General features: G+C 43.9%; 3 protein-coding genes across 5 annotated transcripts; all 3 read left to right on the forward strand.

Annotated features, from left to right (window-relative positions):
* Positions 1-903: 903 nt before the first annotated feature.
* LOC128301714 (SWI/SNF-related matrix-associated actin-dependent regulator of chromatin subfamily A containing DEAD/H box 1 homolog) lies at positions 904-4886 on the forward strand. 2 transcript variants are annotated; one of them, XM_053038311.1, is made up of 7 exons: positions 904-1328; positions 1641-3088; positions 3154-3300; positions 3384-3541; positions 3620-3767; positions 3867-4368; positions 4465-4886. In XM_053038311.1, exons 1-7 carry the CDS (start codon positions 1265-1267, stop codon positions 4596-4598), a joined length of 2601 nt encoding a protein of 866 aa, XP_052894271.1. In that variant the 5' UTR covers positions 904-1264; the 3' UTR covers positions 4599-4886. The 2 variants fall into 2 exon arrangements, with proteins under 2 accessions (XP_052894271.1, XP_052894273.1); XM_053038313.1 differs by having other exon boundaries at positions 904-1313.
* A 42-nt stretch (positions 4887-4928) lies between these two features.
* LOC128304324 (protein bangles and beads-like) lies at positions 4929-13236 on the forward strand. Its single transcript, XM_053041501.1, has 3 exons — positions 4929-4985; positions 11156-13003; positions 13094-13236. Exons 2-3 carry the CDS (start codon positions 11158-11160, stop codon positions 13165-13167), a joined length of 1920 nt encoding a protein of 639 aa, XP_052897461.1. The 5' UTR covers positions 4929-4985; positions 11156-11157; the 3' UTR covers positions 13168-13236.
* Positions 13237-14058: 822 nt separating this feature from the next.
* LOC128302118 (putative uncharacterized protein DDB_G0290521) lies at positions 14059-16086 on the forward strand. 2 transcript variants are annotated; one of them, XM_053038854.1, is made up of 2 exons: positions 14059-15080; positions 15188-16086. In XM_053038854.1, the coding sequence occupies exons 1-2, from the start codon at positions 14192-14194 to the stop codon at positions 15328-15330; spliced, it is 1032 nt and encodes a 343-aa protein (XP_052894814.1). In that variant the 5' UTR covers positions 14059-14191; the 3' UTR covers positions 15331-16086. The 2 variants fall into 2 exon arrangements, with proteins under 2 accessions (XP_052894814.1, XP_052894815.1); XM_053038855.1 differs by having other exon boundaries at positions 15194-16086.
* The last annotated feature ends 3002 nt before the right edge of the window (positions 16087-19088 follow it).

The raw sequence follows: 19088 nt of genomic DNA on the forward strand, positions 1-19088 counted from the left end.
CCAAAGACGGGAAACCATTACCCGAGGATTCATGCAGGTCAGGACATACACTGCATAAGAAGGAAACAAACTTACCGTCAAGTTGGCGCGGTTGGACAGTTTCGTTTGCGTATATTTTGCGCTTACAATCCTTGCAGCTAGAGCAAGCGGCACAGGAAGCTTGTTTGGTGATAAGCCAAAACGCGATATGACCAGCAATCTCGCCCATGCATTCACCGAATGCTCTGCACAGCTTCACTTATCGCACTAACTACGTAACGGATGCAACATTTTACTTAACGTACGAGATTCCGAGCGATTCGTCGCTGTTTTCTAGATCAGTACTTTTATTTGAGGCGGACGGTTAAAGAAAAAGATCCTCTACCAGCTGCGGTTCGAAAAACACACAACACAACTTCGTTTTTGCCGATCGGAGAAAAAAAAACAAAAGAAACAACACCAAATCCCAGCCGTCAATCAAATTATGGTTGACAGCGGCTTGTGTTTAGATTACGTTACTTCGAGAGTTGAAAGACATCACCCTTTTCACGGTGCAAAATGAAAGAAGTAGTTTATTCGAAAAAATTGCATTTTTACGAGAAAATTATGCATAATTGGACAAAATAAAATGATGCAAATTGATTTCCTCCTTTGACAACAATGACTACCAAAACTACCTAAGTTTTATTTGAAGCGCACGAAAGCTTGTTCCCCAGTTGTAAAGATTTGTATTTATTTTATCTCTTCATCGATTTGCGATTAATGTATTTATTAAAATCCGATTTCAATCCCAACTTTTTCTAAAATTTAGAAAATTTAAATTTCTAGCGCTGAAGGTTTTCTTAAGCTCACTCACACCACCAAATGCGATCAGCTGTCAAAAAGCGTCGGCTTTGCGAATTACAAAAAAAAGTTGATGCAAGCTGCGAAACGAGATCGAGCTGCGTTTTGTGTACAAAAAGAAAGTTTAATTTGATGTGTTTTTCTGTAAATGTGCGTGTTATTGAAGTGTACAATCACTATTTAGTTTATAAACTTGGTTTTGGTATTACTATGTACGCAAGAACTGCGGCTATGTACTGCAAAGTTGTGGCCCTCAGTGCGTGAGAGTTTTTTCGTTCCCTCTTTGTGGCTTCTTATTGTGTTTGTGATATTTGTGATCCGAAAGTTTAAGGGCGCGCGGGTTAAAGATACATTTGGGGAATAACAAAGTGCTGCTGCAAACGTTTTACCACCTGCAATCAAAGGACGCCAGGCGAGCATCGTCACCACGGCAACCGAGACCATGTCACTGCGAGGATTTCGGAAGTCCGCTCAGAATGGGTTGGAGGAAGGTAAAGAAGCCGCAGGTAGGCATGTGCGGGCGAGCGATCGTAGTAGTGTAGTAAAAGGATTACTTTCGGTTTGTGAGAATAAAGAGCAACAACTTTTTTTTCTTACGTTTGTTTGTATACTTCGTGGATTTTCTGTTGTAATATAATGAAATGCCGTACTAAATATACTTCCTAACATAACTTGTAAAGCTTATCTCAAGTTTATTAGGATCGAGTATATGACATAGCTAGCACTCTATTCCTGGCACATTATTTTAAACGTTAACTTCTTACAGGTAGTCTGTATACATTCTAATAACACATATTTTCTTAAATATATATTTTTAGATTCGAAGCTATCGCTTATCCCTGGAAGGAAGCGAATCCAGATGATGGGAGATAGTGACAGCGAAAGCGATGTATCTTCTCCCATTAAGCCTGTACCGATCCCGATGGTGGGCGCCGTAAAAGATAATGGGTCCGCTACATCTCCTGCTACGTTGACTGTGAAAGAAAAAGAGTTGCGACTACAGTCGGTGCGGCGGGCCTGTATGGAAGTTGATGCAATGTTGCTACAAACGGCTTTGATGTCCCACGAATGGGATGTCAATAAAGCTATTGAAGAGCTCAAGAAATCTGCAAGCGTCAAGCGTAAAATCATTATAAGCCCATCATCAGTAAAACCAGCGCCCCCTGAACCGTTGGGTAATGGGACTGGGCAAAATGAACGACCCGCGAAAAAGAGACGCGTTCAAGAGACAAACAAAAGTGAAGATGAAAGTGATTATGATTCGGACCGTCCTACGCAGCTCGTATTTGATAGTGATGAAGATAGCGATGGAGGCGCAGAAATTAGTCATGGCAAAATGTCGGGCGAACGTAAAGGCGTTCTCGAATTTCTCAATTCTGCTGTATTGCACGAGATGGTTTGTATTAAAACGTTATCGATGAAGAAAATCGAACTTTTGGTTGAATTACGCCCTTTCAAAGATTGGGCAAATCTGGTAGATAAGCTGAAATCTCACCGATCGCTGCAAACAGACATATTGAACTATACGCAAGAGTACTTAACACGAAGGAACAATGTTGCAGCGGTAATGGGAAAATGTAAGAAGATCATCAAAAAGTTAGAGGAAGCGATAGCATCTGGCGGTACGTTGGTTGAGCAGCCGGGAAATATAGGCGAGGGATTAAAATTAGCACAGTACCAGCTCGTCGGATTGAACTGGCTAACAATAATGCACCGCAACAACATGAACGCCATTTTGGCCGACGAAATGGGGCTCGGGAAAACGATTCAGATTATTGCGTTCCTAGCTTGGTTGAAAGAAAACGGACACCAAGAACGACCATTCCTGGTGGTGGTACCATCATCCACCGTGGACAACTGGGAGCAGGAGCTTGTCAAATGGTGCCCCGAGTTGGTGATATTGAAGTATTACGGAAACCAGACCGAACGTCGCATGATACGCGTAGATTGGGCGAAAAATGGCATAAACGAAGTAGACGTTGTGCTGACCACGTACCACATGATGGGTGCATCGGGCGAGGAGCGGAAAATGTGGCGTGTAACGCAGTTCGATTATGCTGTGTTCGACGAAGCACATATGCTGAAGAATGTGCATTCGCAGCGTTACCAAAATCTTATTCGGATTAATGCCAAGCATCGCATTTTGCTGACAGGCACACCGTTGCAGAACAATCTACTCGAGCTGATGTCGTTGCTTTGTTTCCTTATGCCCAAGCTCCTTGGTACGAAGGTGGATGATATTAAAACTTTGTTTCAGGGCAAAGCGGTAAGTGTTAAAAATATCCGTGAAGGCTTTTTCTGCGTCGGACAACTAATTTTATTTTATTTTAGAAAAGTACCAAAGCTGAAATCGAGGAAGAACTGTCTTCCTTTGAAAAAAATCAAATTGATCGCGCAAAGTTGATAATGAAGCCGTTTGTACTTCGCCGTCTTAAACAGGATGTGCTACAGTTCCTGCCGCCCAAAACTGATGTTATTGTAAGTGGATGCCCTACCCGATCTAGTGCCTGCAATCTTGACCCAAAGCTCATTACCGATAATTAAACGTATAAAAATTACAGCTCAAAGCACCAATGATTGACTCACAAAGAGAGAAATATAAAGAAGTGGTGGACGAATACCAAAAGGCTACTGGAGTAATCAAGGAAAATAGGGAAATTAGCGGATTGTCCATCATGATGGAGCTAAGGAAACTTGCCAACCATCCTTTGTTGTTGAGGTAAATTTGTAAATTTATCAGTTTAATGTTGTGCATCAGTTTTGTACGTGAACGCGTGTAAATATTTTATTTTCCCAGGTATTATTATTCCGACGATGATGTTCGCAACATTGCAAGAAAATTAGCGACCGATCCAGACTATAAAGGTAACAATGCAGATGATATTTTCTACGACATTGCATACTTATCTGACTTCAAACTGTACCAGATGCGCGACAAATATACGGTAAATTAGCAATCTTTCGATCAACAATGTTTCTGACATTGTTTAAAATAGATTAAACATAAATAACATAAATGTCATTCTGCTGTTTCATTTTTGTAGACATTGTACGACCTGCGGTTACCAGAGAAGCTGATCACCGCCTCGGGAAAGTTTCGCCAGTTGGATGAGTTATTACCGAAGATGAAGGAAGAAGGGCACCGTGTGTTGATCTTCAGCCAGTTTACTATGATGCTGGACATTATGGAAAAGTACCTGCAAATTCGAAAGTACGAATTCCTGAGGCTGGACGGTTCGACGGCCGTCACCGAGCGACAGGAGCTGATTGATCAGTATACGGAAGATCCGAATCTCTTCATATTCCTGCTGTCAACAAAGGCGGGTGGATTGGGCATTAATTTGACCGCGGCGGACACTGTAATCATACATGACATTGACTTCAATCCGTACAATGACAAGCAGGCGGAGGATCGCGCCCATCGAATGGGTCAGAAGAAGCCTGTTAAGATATACAAGCTTATATCGGAAGACACGATCGAGGAAGGCATGCTAATGATTGCGCAGCAGAAACTACAATTGGAGAAGGATGTCACCGATGAGGGTGGTAAGTGGACTGTATCCAAAATGGGAGAAGGAAGGTTTGTTTTAAATATTTCCTCATTGAATCAATGTTTTCTTTACTGTGTAACCGCGATCAAAGGCAATAATCCTGAGGAACATCACAAATGCATGGTTGGATTGTTAACGATGGCGCTGGGATTGGACGCGAAGGAGGCAGAAACAATACTGAAAAACGAGTCTCCCATGAAGAAACCGATGGATGAGGAGTTTTAATTACCTACCGCTGGGAAGAAATGTCCATGCTAGACGTGAAGTTTTTGTTGGCGTTACACTCGTTAAATTGACTGTTGAAAAAATAACCAACAAATGACTGTAAGTATCTCTCTTCGAAAGATCGCCAACAGGTCTGCTTCGCTAATGTATGTAATCGAAGTTGATTTAATTTCGAAATAATACTTTTTTTATAAGCTATATTTATACGATGTACGAAGGATGACCGATGATGGTATGCGTAATGCGTAGCTAAATAATGGCAAGAAATATATCAGTAAACCATTTGTTAAGAAAAATAGTATGTACACTTTCTTGGGTTTCGTTTGCAGAGACGGAATTGTGCCAATCGATTTGCGAACTAAAACAGTCTTCCAATCTATAAATGAGGTGAGTAAACATATCGACTTCAAGGTAGGATCTACTGCTGGTAATGCTATTTGATTATAACGGCAAAGCAAATGCCAGTCAAAGTTTATAACCTTGCAGCGGCTTAATAGGTCGACCAAAGAGCCTTTGACTGGACAGTTTGGTGGGCATTTGTGGGCTATATGTTTTCTGAATATAAATATTCTGAATATAAATTGCAGGGACGAAGAAAAAGATTTATGCTTAACGTTGTCTCTAAAGGGTATGCGGAAATAACACTAACCACAACCTTAATTATGCAACTCTAAACTAGGTTATAAAAATATGGTGCAATTTAATGAAGATTAATCACATGAGTTAATTAAGGTGAACATATACACAACTTTACTACTTTATTGTTAAGTTTTCATGATCAATATTTAGATGCATAAGAATTCGGATACCACTTCAAAGAAAGAAACGTGAGCGAATCGTAAAATATGATGCCATAAAGCAAAAACACCAAACTCGAGCAGCGTTATTAATGGGAAATGTTTTCGCTTTTCTTACCCCACGCTGAAGTCGTGTTATAGCATCGTGCTGTATATATTAGCTCGCCCTCCCAGCCCAACTCGCATTATAAAAAAAACACAAACACACACACACACCACAAGCGTTCCCAGATCGCACGACGTTTGGCCATTCAGCGTATGCTATCCTTTTACTACCGGCAATCCCAGATTGATCTCACGCGATCTAACCTCGCAAAACGCAGGAAATGCCTTAAACCTTCGCATTGAAGCGGCGTGGAAAAAGCCTTCGCCCATAGGAAACGAAGATGAAGCCGCAGTTTGTAATTGCGCTATCGCTCGTCGTCGCACTGTGCTTTGTTCTCCATCTCTGCTTCCCTCCGGTGCTTCCAAACGATGAAAACCCCGAATGGCCATTATTATGTGTATCTTGTCAACTTCCGTTTCGGCGTTGTCCAATTTCTTCACGACCAAGCCGCCAAACCAAACAAGTTCAAGATCAACCGGTGGCTTTTTCGTGCTAGTGACCTCCCCTCATGTGTTCTCAATTCCACTCGCGCTTGGTTTTGGGTGCGAGTGTGTGGTGCGTATTGCCAGAATCGTTCGATTGCTCGTTTGCGAGGCTCCGTAGGTCGCGCTGTCTATTGCCCAAAAAGAGGTGTCATTGACCCAACACTTTGAAGATGTACAAAGACGCCCTTACGTGGACGTGGCCTTCGCTTCCCGTTCGAACGAAGTGCCAATTCGTGTCTTGGCGATCGCCCAAATGGCTCCCGAAATGGCGGTAGGAATCATTTTAATTGGGTCTCCTTCCCCCCCCCCCCCCCCCCCCCCCAGCTCATCCGCCCCGGTGGGGAGCACTCGATGTGGAGTGGATTCGCCTTGGGGGATTTGAAGCCTTCGACGATCTTCAACTACCTTTAGAATGCATAACACCGCTTGCAAAAGTTTGTTGCAAAAAGGCGAAATGACGATTAGATAGAACAAACGTTTTCGCGATCTCGACGTTTATTGTGCCACTACAACAGCAGAAGCAGCAAATAATGTAAAGAATCAAAGGATGCTCTAGAAAACCACTCACCAAACAGCGCGATCGATCCAATCTCAGCTCCATATAAAATCTTGAAAAACGTAACAAAAAAGACGTGGAAAATGTTCTGCGACCACCGTAAGGGTCGCATCCGCCCGACGATCGTTATTGTTGGTGAGCCGCGTTGGACGTTCTTCTTCGGATCTTGCACGCTAGTCTTTGCCAAAATCTTGTCTCCTCCAGAGATTGGTTTCCGCCATTGCGCTTATGCGCGTCCCCTAGTCCCCCCTTCCATCGATAGCGCCTCAGCAGCGGCAGCAGCAGCAGATGATTGTGAGCAGCAGAACCAACCTAGCGAAGAAGGGAGAGAGATCGAGGCTGGTATAAAGCTGAACACGAGATGTGTGCCAGGTTTAGTCCATCGAAAGTGACCGTAGCATAAACAGCTGGAACCCATCCGGCTGCATCGGAGAACGTTGTTGTATTTTCGACGCGCAGAGGGTTAGTGTTCCGTGGTGGTGCGTGTGCGTTTGAAGCTCATTCAGCAAAATAGTGGTTCACGTTCAGTTCGACGTAGTAGACCGCTGGAGAACTGGTTTTAGTAGTTTTTTTTTTCACTTCTTCCCTTTCTATCTCTATCTATCTGTAGACTGGTGTTCAAAGCCCTAGTGGTCTTAAGTAGTAGTTGATCTACAGTGTTGATCGCGAACCGCACAAAAACCTGCTCGTCAAACGCCGAGCGTGCAACAATACACAACCTTGCGCCCTTAGCATCTTGCAACGCACAGGTAGGCATTAGTCGGTTAGTGATTCGAAATTGTTTGTGCGCGCGCTCGTCCAGGAATGCCCCTGAAATGTATGAAGGGCTTTCACGTACAATTCATTCCGATAGGCACTGCCGAACGGATGCAAACTTGGACTAATCACCTTGCTTGGGGGTTTTGTTTCGCCCGTAATCCGATCATACGTTTTTTTTTTTAGCAATCAGCCAACCGATGGGGGCTGTTTTGATTGTTTTATGTTGACCTCAATAGAAGATATATGTTAGTGATTAGTGTTTTTGTTTTATTTTTTTGTTTTGTTTGATTTATTCCCGCGATCCTTCCAATGCTATTCGGTTTGTTTTGCGGGCAGAAGGTTTTTGATTTTGAGAGAAACCTTCAGGGAGTGTAAGCGTGCTGTGTACTACGTCGAATGTTTTGGGCGAGTTTGGACACACCCGAAAACGAGGGGTTCGTCGCTTGGCGCTGGGCGATGTGTGATAGACGCGATGCACCTTGCGTAATCTTGCCATGCCGAGGCGGCCCGCTTGGATTCGGAGAAATTATGAAATGTTTCCCTCCATTATCAACATGTGTGTGTGTGTGTGTGCGTGTGTGTGTGTGCTCGCGTTAATGGTCGAGTCGAGTGTGGGTCATCGAAAGGGAAACCGATCGGGCGAGGATCCGGCGAAGGTGCCGCTGGAAGCGAAGCCTCATGACCTGTTTTGGAAGAAGGAAATCGTCACCACACGGCTCGCGGAGTGCTTGCAAGGAAGTTACAGTGAAAGTAGTACTGATGAGATGACCATCTCACATTTATCTCAAGTTGATTCGTATGGCGCAAGTGGCGTCACTTTCCGCAAATGAAATTGAAAGGGACGTTTTGTTGTACCTCCTATACTCCACTGTTCGCCAACACTCTTCCGATGATCACTAGTGAAGTAAGCTTGATCATAAAGATATTTTGGAACTCCTATTCTTGTGGCCAAAAGGGAACTCAACGGCGCTCTCTCATTATCTGTTTTTTAACAAATGCAATCAACGGCAGGAAATAGTGTGTCTTGTCGTTTTGAAAATTAATGTTTGCTTGATTTGGTTCGTTGAGTTTTGTGAATTTTTGACCAACTCGCATACATCACGGCCAACCGCACACCAAATAACATCGTAAATTCCTGTCTTCCCACTGTACAACATGATCGGGCGGCTCACCAACTTGTACCGTGGCTCCGGGTGGCTCCGGTGCGCTGAACTAAGAATCGCAGCGCGTGTTGTTTTTTCCTGTGATTATTATTATTCAAATGTATTTTCGCGTGCTTGCCGGGCTGAACTCCAACCCAAAGGCATGTTGTGGACACGCGCTCATATACACTCACACACACACACATACACACGCACAAACACGGGTAAAGAAGTTACGGTTCGGCTCCACTGAAAGAATGGGTCCGAAAAGTGTGGAGAAAAAATCTGCATACTTAATTAGTCCTCCACCCCATGGGAAGGCCACCGAGAGGCTGTTAAAACCCTCTGTAGTAAGCTAGCGCTGGCACCATGATATCGGTGAGGCTTGTGAAGGGGGGGGGGGGGGACGGGTTCATTAATTATAGTCTGCTTGAGCACGGGCACGGGAAATCTTCTAACGTCCGGCTGGGTGATCCAAACCACGGTGCTTGAAGTGATCCACACCGCAGGCGACGAACCGGATCAAAAGAATCATTTCTTAAACGGTCCGATAAGATTAGCGGTTGGTTCTTCAGCTTTGGTTGCATATGGTGTACGGTTTTAAGAAGTTTCTGCGTGGCATTTAATTTCCTGCCCACCCCTTGTTTTGGACGACAGAGTCACAGGCCAAAAGTTCGTACCCATGAGGGGTTTAATGAATTCCGATTGTGAACTTCGCAAGGTCACTCCAACCACCATAGTTTGGTCTCATTTCTCGAGCATCGGCGGAACGTACTGCGTTGCAGTTTCAAAAACCATTTGAATGGCATTCACGGCGATAGCAAGATTTGAAGTCGGTTCGGATGGAATTTCTTATCGTAACCTTCTCTTGCATCCTAAGCCCATTGTCCATCGGCAAGTAGTGAGATCGTTTGGTGGCATGGGCAACGCTCCACAGGTACAGGTACCATACTGTCCATAGCGGTACACCGAAGTCTCTAAGGTCACCTCCATCCCTTTGCTCGACGAATGGGGGCGCTGGCAGTGTTTGGCCGGTTCCAGTGCCGTCCAAAACATTTTTCCATTAGCGACGAACCATTCGAACGCAGCGGTAAACGCCATCTCGCTCGACCTCGTTTTGATTTCGGTGCTTTGCAATTGCAGCAGCCGCTCGGCAAGACATTGCCCATCTTGGGCGTTCTTCTTGTACGCACGTAATGCACGCGGCGGCGGTGCAGTCTGCAAAAGAAAAAATACAAACACCCAAACAACATAACACACTCCATCACACACCCGAGCGCCCGTTGGCCGCGGCCCGTTTTGCCATTGCCAGCGCACGTCACGTTCTGGGCATTTAACTCTCCGCGGCTACGAATAACAAATTGATCAAACGCGCAACGCGACGTAATTAGCGTGTTGGCCCGTAAATGGCAGCATCACTCACAAATTGTTGTGACGCCGGTTCGGACAAACCGTTGGATGGTTTGTTGGGTGAGGTGAAATTGAAAAAAAAAAAACATAGCTCCTACCCAAAACTTTTGCACACCCCAAACCCCACCGGCACTGCAGTTACGTGGTGCGAAGAAGGGGATCCGGGCGCATAGAAACGAAGCCCCAGTAGAAAGGAAGATTCACATTCACTCGGAGTATCGCAAAACAATTCGAAATGGGTGGAGCACACGGACGGCCATTATGAGGTATCTAATTCAGGGTAATGCCGCTCATATGCCGCTTATGCCACCGGTAGCTGCAACGTACTCCGCTCCGTGCATAATCGACGCTATGCTGCCATCCTAAACATTTGTTGAGATATTTTTAAAAGCGCGCCAAAGCCCACCATTAAATGCGTTCAACCCCACCCACCCGAGAGACTTCCTCGTCACAAGCAATGCATCGAATGTAACCTCGGCAGTTGTTCCAACAGCTGGTAACCTGTTTCCAAAGAGATTATTCCCCTCGCGTGAACCGTACGCGATCGTACGTACCGGTGTGAAAATAAGTCACCAATTATGGGCCAAGGCCAGCGATAGGGTGGCACCGCTTGACGGTAGCTTTTCGATTATGTTTACGTTCGAGATGCCTCGATTTGGGGATGCTGCGAGGATGTCGTTACTGCTTGTTGAAATATAGACGATCCCCATCACATAACGGCCGAACCACCAGTGGCAGTGAATGCTAATGCTCGCGTCCGAAGCGTATGGCGAATGTGCAGAAGCCAGTTTTGTCCACTGCCGCGCTGTCGCCCCAACCCGAACAGGTTTCGCGTGCTCCCGAAGAATGTGACTAATGTTGACGGTTGCAGATAACAATCCAATTAGCATATGCATGCTCAACAGCTGTCTCACTGCACCGACAATCTTTTATCTTGTGAGTTATTTTCACGTTTCGCGTAAATTTAGCTACTTACGTCCGATACGATCGGATGGAATAAATATTGAGCTGTCGTTATGTCCACAAACCTCCCAAATCGAGCGTCTTATTTGCTTAGCTTGTGAAATGCCGTCAAGGAGGTAGCAGGCCGTGCTGTATTCCGATCGATTTAAATTGAGATTTCAAAAGCCTGCCCATGATCGTGAGTAGGCCATCGGCATGATGATTCACTAATGATGCAAAATGGGGCGCATGGTTGATTGAATGCGGCTTTAAAGATGAATGAAGTGCAGCCTCCATTGAACATCGATGTTGCCACTCTCTTGATTAATCTATCTAATTGCTTCCCATGTCCCTTTGCAGCTATGAAGCTTTGCCTGGTGATTGCAGCAGCCGTGGCAATTGCCACGTGCTACGCTCTTCCTGTGCCGAAGGAAGAAGTGTTTGCCGTCTACCCTGTAAACAGTGCTCTGGCGCAGCATTCCAGTGATCTGCCCGTTGAAACCAAACCCGAACAAGTAAACAGCCCGGCAGAAGGTTCATCGTCGAAAGTTGCCGTTGACGAAAAGAACGTAGCGGCAACGAAATCGACCGATGCAACACCGGTGGAAAGCAAGCCAGAGGAACTTAAAACTGTCCCGGAAAAGTTGAACGAGCAAGCCTCAGCTAGTAAAGAAGTCGAAAAGACAGTTAGTCCTGCTGCAGAAGTGAAGTCTGCTCCACTGAAAGAATCCACCGATGCAAAGCCCGAGGACACTCCTGTCACTGTTCCTTCTACTGATGTCCTTCCAACAACTGCGCCGGTTAAAGATGTAGCGCGACTTGAAGTATCCGAATCTGTTGTAGCTGCCGAACCGAAAGTAGAAGTTCCGCAGACTTTAGCTGCACAACCTAATCTGACGGAGAAACAACCGGATAGGGTTGAGAAGGGTTTGAACGAAGAAACTAAAGATGAGGAAAAAGCAAAGGATTCCACGGACAAATTGGTGTCGAACGTAAAAACAGAAGAGAAAAAGGAGAAAAGTGTAGAAGTCAAAACGCCCGAAGTGCCGGCGGTAGCTGTGGAAAAGTCCGAAAAATTGACCGAAGAGCCTAAGGCTGAGGCAAAGCCAGAACCGTCTCAGGCTCGTGCTACAACGAGTGATCTCCCTGTGGACCAAACCAAGACGGATGTAAAGCCAGAAGTAAAGGTTGCCGAACAGGTTGTCGTAACTGTTGCCGTCGAGCCAGCGGAAGAAAAGAAACCGGTAGTGGAAGAGATTAAGGAATCTAGTGCATCTAGTGTCCCAGAGGTCAAATCCGTTACCGCTGCAGTTGCTCAGCAAACCACATTGGCTGCCAACGACCCTGAACCGCAAACCGAAGGCAAAGATGAAACCAAACCCACCAAAGTTCGCGCTGCGCCAATTGTGGAAGGGCTGAAGGTATCGCAACCGGTTGAAGCAGAGCCTGCCGTTACCAAAATTCACGTTACAGTCATTCAGGAAGAGGTTGAGCTTGACAGCAAGAGTGCGGCGCAGAAGGAAGGCGCAGTTCAAAATGATGCCCCAACGACGGAAGCGGCGGATAAAAGTACAGAAGCTGCAACTACTACAACTTCTGCTACGCCTGAGAAGGTAGTAAAGAGTGATGAAGCGGCTGTGGAGAAAGCTTCCAAAGATAAAGACGAAGTTACTGGCAGTCCTAGTGAGGTTAAGAGCGTTGAGGCTGTTGTCGAAACTAAACCAGAGATGGTGAAACCGACCGATGCCAGTAAGGAAGAATCCTCCGTACGCGCGGCCACTACGGAAACTGTTGTGGTTGTTGTACCCAGTGTTGATGAGGAAGACGTAACCACTGTTGTTGCAGTGGCTGAGAACACTGAGAAGCCTGTCGAGAAGGTTGCTGAAGCAGCACCAACTGTGGTGGTACTTGATGTTCCCGCGCCAGAAGTTCGTTCAACAGATCCAACGGAGAAGGATGCAGTGCCGGCAAGCAGAGCAAAAGAAGAGGAAAAGCTGGCAAAAGTCACCGACGGGAGTTCTCAGCCGGGTGCAGGTGACCGCTCGGACGATACCGTCAAGGAAGAAGCTAAGGATCAGAGTGACAGTCTCAGTACAACCGTAAGCAGCGTCACGGAACTGGACACCACCACCGTTAACCCCGTTACTACCACGGAACCCGAGCTCGTACCAACACCGGCGAAGCAGAAGGCCAAGAAGCAGGTTCCGCGTAAGTAAACCGATCGAGTGCAATAAACATGCGCACTTAATGCACACCGGTGCTAACGAACGATGTGTTTGTTTTTGCATCTTTCAACAGCAAACCTTAAAGGATACAGCAAACGTTTAAAGCTGCAGGAAGCGCAACGAAAACAAGGCAGTGACAATGAGTAACCGTAGTCCGGTTAGCCGTTGGCAGCTACCGCTAATAATTGCAGATAATGCAGCTCAAGGAAGCATCAACCTAACGAGGAGTCAATTATGCCGACTCCATCCGGGTGGTGCCCATTCCAACTAACGTCTTTAGGCCGTAAGATCAAACCATAGGACATAAGTGATAGCTTGGTAAGGTGACATCATCAGGCCGAATAAAGTATTGTTCGAAATCGTCATATAAAAACGAGTACTATTGCGCCAAGCATTAGATGCGATGCTGTTACAGTTGTTGCCGTGACATGGTAGTTCCCGCAGGACTTACGTAATGCCCTTCGATAGACACAATATCACAATTGATATTCAACTTTAATGTCTTGAAAGAAATATGACCGCGTAGAATGGTTTGAACGGAACTATCTCATCTCACCTCTGTGGGCGATCGACGTGTTCTGAATGAATAAGTGATGTTAATGACGGGTGAGCAATTGTTTTGTGTTTCCAGCAATTGTGACGAAATTTTCGATGAACTACAGGAACAACTTTTCCAGCCCTTTTTCTCATTTCCATTGCCTCTAATTAATGCACTTAAATAAATGGGCAATAGTTCGTTCATGCAACAGTAATTACCACAGCGTTAATGAAAATCATCACTAGAAATTATTGCGCTGGACCGTTTTTCTGTCATACAGTTTATTAATTTCCTTTTTTTTAACATGCACGGTTCTCATAAGCCACAAGTAATCACACTGTCTAGCGTTGCTCAGTAAATCTTCACGAGTCTTAGAGCTCTAGTAAGTGAGCAATCGTCAGCATTCGTCGCGCATTTTGCGCGATCGAGAATAAATTAACGATTGCCTATAAAAACGTGCCGCATTTCCTGTCCCTGCGATCAAATCTACTCGAACAGTTCCAGCGAACGGTGGTGGTACAATTCGTAACGCGCTTAGGAAATAGAGAGCTGTAAAAGGTGTGTTTTTGTGAAGGCGTTGACTTCTGATTGCAACCGAACCAGTGCCAAGTACGAACCTAGTAGGCCGTGATCATGAGGCATTCCGCGTTGGTAGTGCTGTTGTGTAGTGTTCTTGTGCCCAGCATACACTCTGCTCCACAACGAAGCATTGACTTTTTGCTGGGCGATGAAGAACTCCAGGCCGTTGTGAAACCTATCGCGGAGAATACCCCGTCTACTACCTCTGCGCAGCAGCAAACAGTAGCGTATGACGATGATCAACAGAGTGAAGTGCAAGCAACAGTGGATCCGATTGAAAATGAGCAGCAGACGGAGGATCCTCAGCAGGATCTACCCGTGACTGTAGATTATCCCGAGGAGGAACAGTTAACCGAAGATCCTCAAGATGATGTCCTCGATCCGGTAACAGACAGTTCCAAGGATGACGATAATACGACAAATGCAACAACATCCAACGATTCTACGTCCGTGACTCCCAGCACCACTATGTCTTCATCACCAAGTGAAGTGACGACTCCCACACCTAAAGCCTCAACAGCACCTACGACCGATTCAGTGGAAAATATCTCTTCCGAAGAGCAACTCACAACTAATCCTATCGTGGTTCCAGAAAACGGAGATCCATCTACAACCGAATCGAGCGAAGATTCGAATCAGCTCGCCCAGGATGTTAATGACTTCATACACGATCTCGCAAATGAGGTACGATCGGGTGCAAGGGATGAGCCGCCTCGTCCACAGACACCAAAACCCAGTGTGCCGCAACTCTCCACAGTACTGCCCACCATGCTACCGGAACGTTACGATTCCAAATCGGTCGAAAGTAGTGAAGACGATGATCAGGTGCAGCTGAAAGTAGATCCGAACGACACACAGACGACCAATGGCCTTCCGCTTACGGAGGATCAGTTCCGCACTCTGCTCCAAAAATTTCCCTGGTTCGGTCAACAGCGATTCCCAGGTATGTGTGTATTCTCCCTACAGCATGTGATACTTTTTCTCCGATTAGACGAGGTCAGTTATGGATACGATTGACGAGATTCGTTTGTTGCTTTTGATTTCATCCAGCTGCAGGCTACGATCAATGGCACCATCAGGGTTTTCCGCAACGCTCCAGCTGGCAGCATCGTGACGATCGTCAACGACACTATCAAAGCCACGGTGCGGATAGTTTTCAAGGTCATGGATTTCACCGCAGCTCTTGGCATTGACGCGTGCTCTTTGCGCTTTCTATGCTGGCCTTTTAACGGACACCGTCAACGACAGGGAAATCCCGAAATTCAACCAAATATGGAAACAACATCGCGTGAACGATATGATTTTTTTTAATCGATACGAAACTGATAAAACTGTGATTCAACTTAGAAACACACCACTAAGGGCCACCGATTATAATAAACAACAAAACAATTATACATGACCAACTGGTGCACCCGTCAGGCGTTTGGACTCATGCGTCACATTAGCATCTCACGGTCAGGAACAGGTTTTGCCGTTGACTTACGCTGATAACTTGCCAAGAATGCATTACTCATGGGAGGTCGGTGCTTTTGCTCTGCGGGCGGTACAACGGAAACCGCACAACAGTTTCCCAAATCGGTACACGCTGTAACCGATTTAATGAATATTAGAGTGGCTAGCATTGGATTTGTACACGAATGTGCGGTAAATTGCGCGAATGTATTGCTTGAATGAATCCGAAGAATGGCAACACGGTGGCTCAAAATTAAAAGCGCAAAATATATGATCCAGATGAAGAATCACAGAACGCGAAATTGCAACACGCCATTTTCCTTAATTGAATTTTTGGTGATTAATAAGAAGCTAGTTTGTTAGTTTATTGCCTAATTAGTGTGAAAATGACGCATAAACATTGATGAATAATTTATGTGATTTACAAAAACTAAACAAAGAAAACAGGAAGAGTTATGAACTGTTTTTTGACAACATTAAAAAAATAAACATACGACACATAAGTTAAAAAAAATTGATATTGTGTGTATGTGCGTGTTTTTTTTTTTCAGTGGAGCTTTCAGTGATTAATACGAAATTCTTTTATAATCTTCAAATTTATTTGATTTGAATATTAAAAAAAACATTTTCTCATTTCAGCTTCCATAATTTTATCACGGCGATTGTCAATTAAAACGCAATAAATAACTAACAGTGCAATGAAATATAACTTCAATACATAAAATTATTTTATTTATTGATGCTTCGAAGTATAACAAATCATTAATTGATTTAAACAAGACCGGCTGTTTTTTGTTTATTATTTTGTTTATGTAAATCTAATTTATTTTATTTAAATTCCATTATGACGGCAATGCCGTATTTTCGTAAATCTAATTTAATTAAAACCTTTTTTTTATTTGATTTTTTGAAACACCTTGATTATGCCTCCAGCCCGCTTATAGTACCTAATTAAATTGAACTTGAACTAATTTACTTATTGAAGATATTTTATATCAAGGAAATAAACTAAATTAAACTAATAGATGAGGAATGGGGTTTTTATAGAAGCTTTGAGCTGGGCAGTTTCATGCGCCGCTTCATGACCTGCTGCGTATATAGAAATCGATCACAGTGCAATGCGAGCACTATATTGCATAACGTTAGGCGCAACTCTGTAATAAGTGTTATACAGTGCCAGATTCCAATTCCGAACTGGAATGCATCGATGCACCATGAAAACACGACAGACACGAAAGAAATTATGATAAGTGAATTGGTTTTCGTATTTTATATAACTATTGTACTTGTTTTTCACTATTTTTTACTTTAAATTTCGTCGATCAGGCATAGTATAACTGCATGACTAGTGGAACATTGGAACAGTGGAGACATTTTTTTTAAAAGTAGGTTATATGCTATGAAATAAGATTATTTTTGATTTATTTTGTTTAACAAAAACTCGTCTATTGAACAAGTAGTAATTCCATTAGAAACTATACACTTTCAAGAGTACGTAAGTAATTTTTTGATTAACATTATCATTGACATTTTTACAGGTCTTTATTATGAGTGCTGTAAAAACTCTCCAGTTCGCGGTATGCATTGGTGTTACGGTATGCACTAAAAAACTTAAAAACATCTTAAAAGAAAAGTATTAAAAGTATTATTATTTTTCATGGTGGACATTACAATTCTTAATTTATTGCCAAATGACGATCGGTTAATGTTGGAAAAGCGATTTTGAACCAATTGTTTTCGCCGAATAGAACTGAACTCACTGAGAGAATTCAATTTTAAAATAAAAACCTTCGACAAACAATTGGAAATTGTGCAAAGACTATCGTCAATTATTAATTAATTGTTAATCGGTTCACCATTTTCTCACAAATTCTGAGGCACAATTTGAAAAAATAACGTTTTATTTTAAAAAAAATTGCATTCGAACATTGAAAAATGGCATCTTTGCAACGCGAAGCATTTAATCTTTCCATAATTTCATAATTTGTCTGTATTTTAGATGGAATTTTTTACCTTAAACTGCTAGTTTTACCAGTTATAGTAACTTTAAGCTTCACGAAAGTACTATAACATATTTTTCAGTACTTTTTTTCTTTTCTAATTGTCCCCTAATCCCTCATCTATTTTAACCATGTATACCTACCGGTTCTTTGTTTAAAACTTATTTTTGTAAAAGTTTACAATGTAGTATAGTTACGAGAAATTTATAAGCTTTAGAAGGACAGAAATCGTCAACATACCTCATGTTATTTCATTTTACACTTTTTACATTTTTTTTAAATGTACATTATTTTTATTTTACGTATACTTTTTCTTATTTCAATTTGACTATTTGTGCGCCGATTTACGCTTGGCCGATCAAACCAGTGTTGCCAATCAGATTGGGTAGAACTTTCACACATTAAGGATTTATTTATAGATCGTACATTACGAACTATATTCGATGGCTTAGGGTCCACATTTATCACTATCATTACTTCATAAAATATCAGACCTTTTACCCTTCTACGGGGACTCTTGCTTTGCTCGAAGTAAAATCTTTAACTATTACAACCAATTCGTAATTAAGGTAGCAAAATAATCAGCTGTTCAAGCATTAATCGCATTGCGTGCAAGGGCAGCAAGTAAACGCAGCTAAGGCTTCCTCCAAACGTGATTCCTGCCAGTATCCTTTCTACAGGACAACATTCTTTTCTCATTGGCTTTGGCTCGCTTACAATGTACCAAATTTTTCCCGCTTGCATTGTTCCATATTCCAGCGTACAAATTAGGTGCGGCAGACACACTTTTACTTGCCGAATCTTCATCCGGCATACGATGCATTCCTAATGCAAATGCTCACTTGCAGTAAGCCTTCACCCGGCGTTCCCTTCGCTACACTACCGAAAGCGGTCAGCTCACGCAGTTTGGTACACCGGATTCCGCCAGTACTTGAAGTATTTATTCCGGGAAATTGTCCGCCCGACTCACTAAACTCCCAGGAGAGCGTCAATGTCGTCGCGCAAACGCAGTTGCGGCTGAAGTCGCACGCTCTCGTCATTCTGTCCCGGTTCATTCCTACGGACCAGCCGGTCCGGTCGTTGGTTTGATGCGTCTGGTATGAATCGCGGCAAAGTGCAAAATTGCGCTTCAATTGCACGGAACTTGTCGCAAATACTTGCACCGTGTCGTATCGCACTGCGGACGCCGTAATCGATGAGCCGCCTGTGCCAGCAGCGTAACTGAGTGCGCACTTGACATCACGCGAAAAAGCTTTACACATAGGCGGAGATGGCGCCATCTACACGCCTCTGAGTGTGTTTGGAACAGATGACCACGACACGTCCGAATGGGAATGAGGTTCTGCCGAGAAGCTGCGTACAGGGACGAGACTTCCTAGAACTGCGCCATCGAATGCGTTTAACGAGCCAACCGCAATCCGAAGCAAGTGAAAACAAAGATGTACATGCCGGCGTTCCTGGCCGTCGTCTGATGATGCTGTTTTTATCGCCACCTC

The sequence above is a fragment of the Anopheles moucheti genome, chromosome 3, assembly GCF_943734755.1.
Source record: "Anopheles moucheti chromosome 3, idAnoMoucSN_F20_07, whole genome shotgun sequence".
NCBI classification, from domain to species: Eukaryota; Metazoa; Arthropoda; class Insecta; order Diptera; family Culicidae; genus Anopheles; species Anopheles moucheti.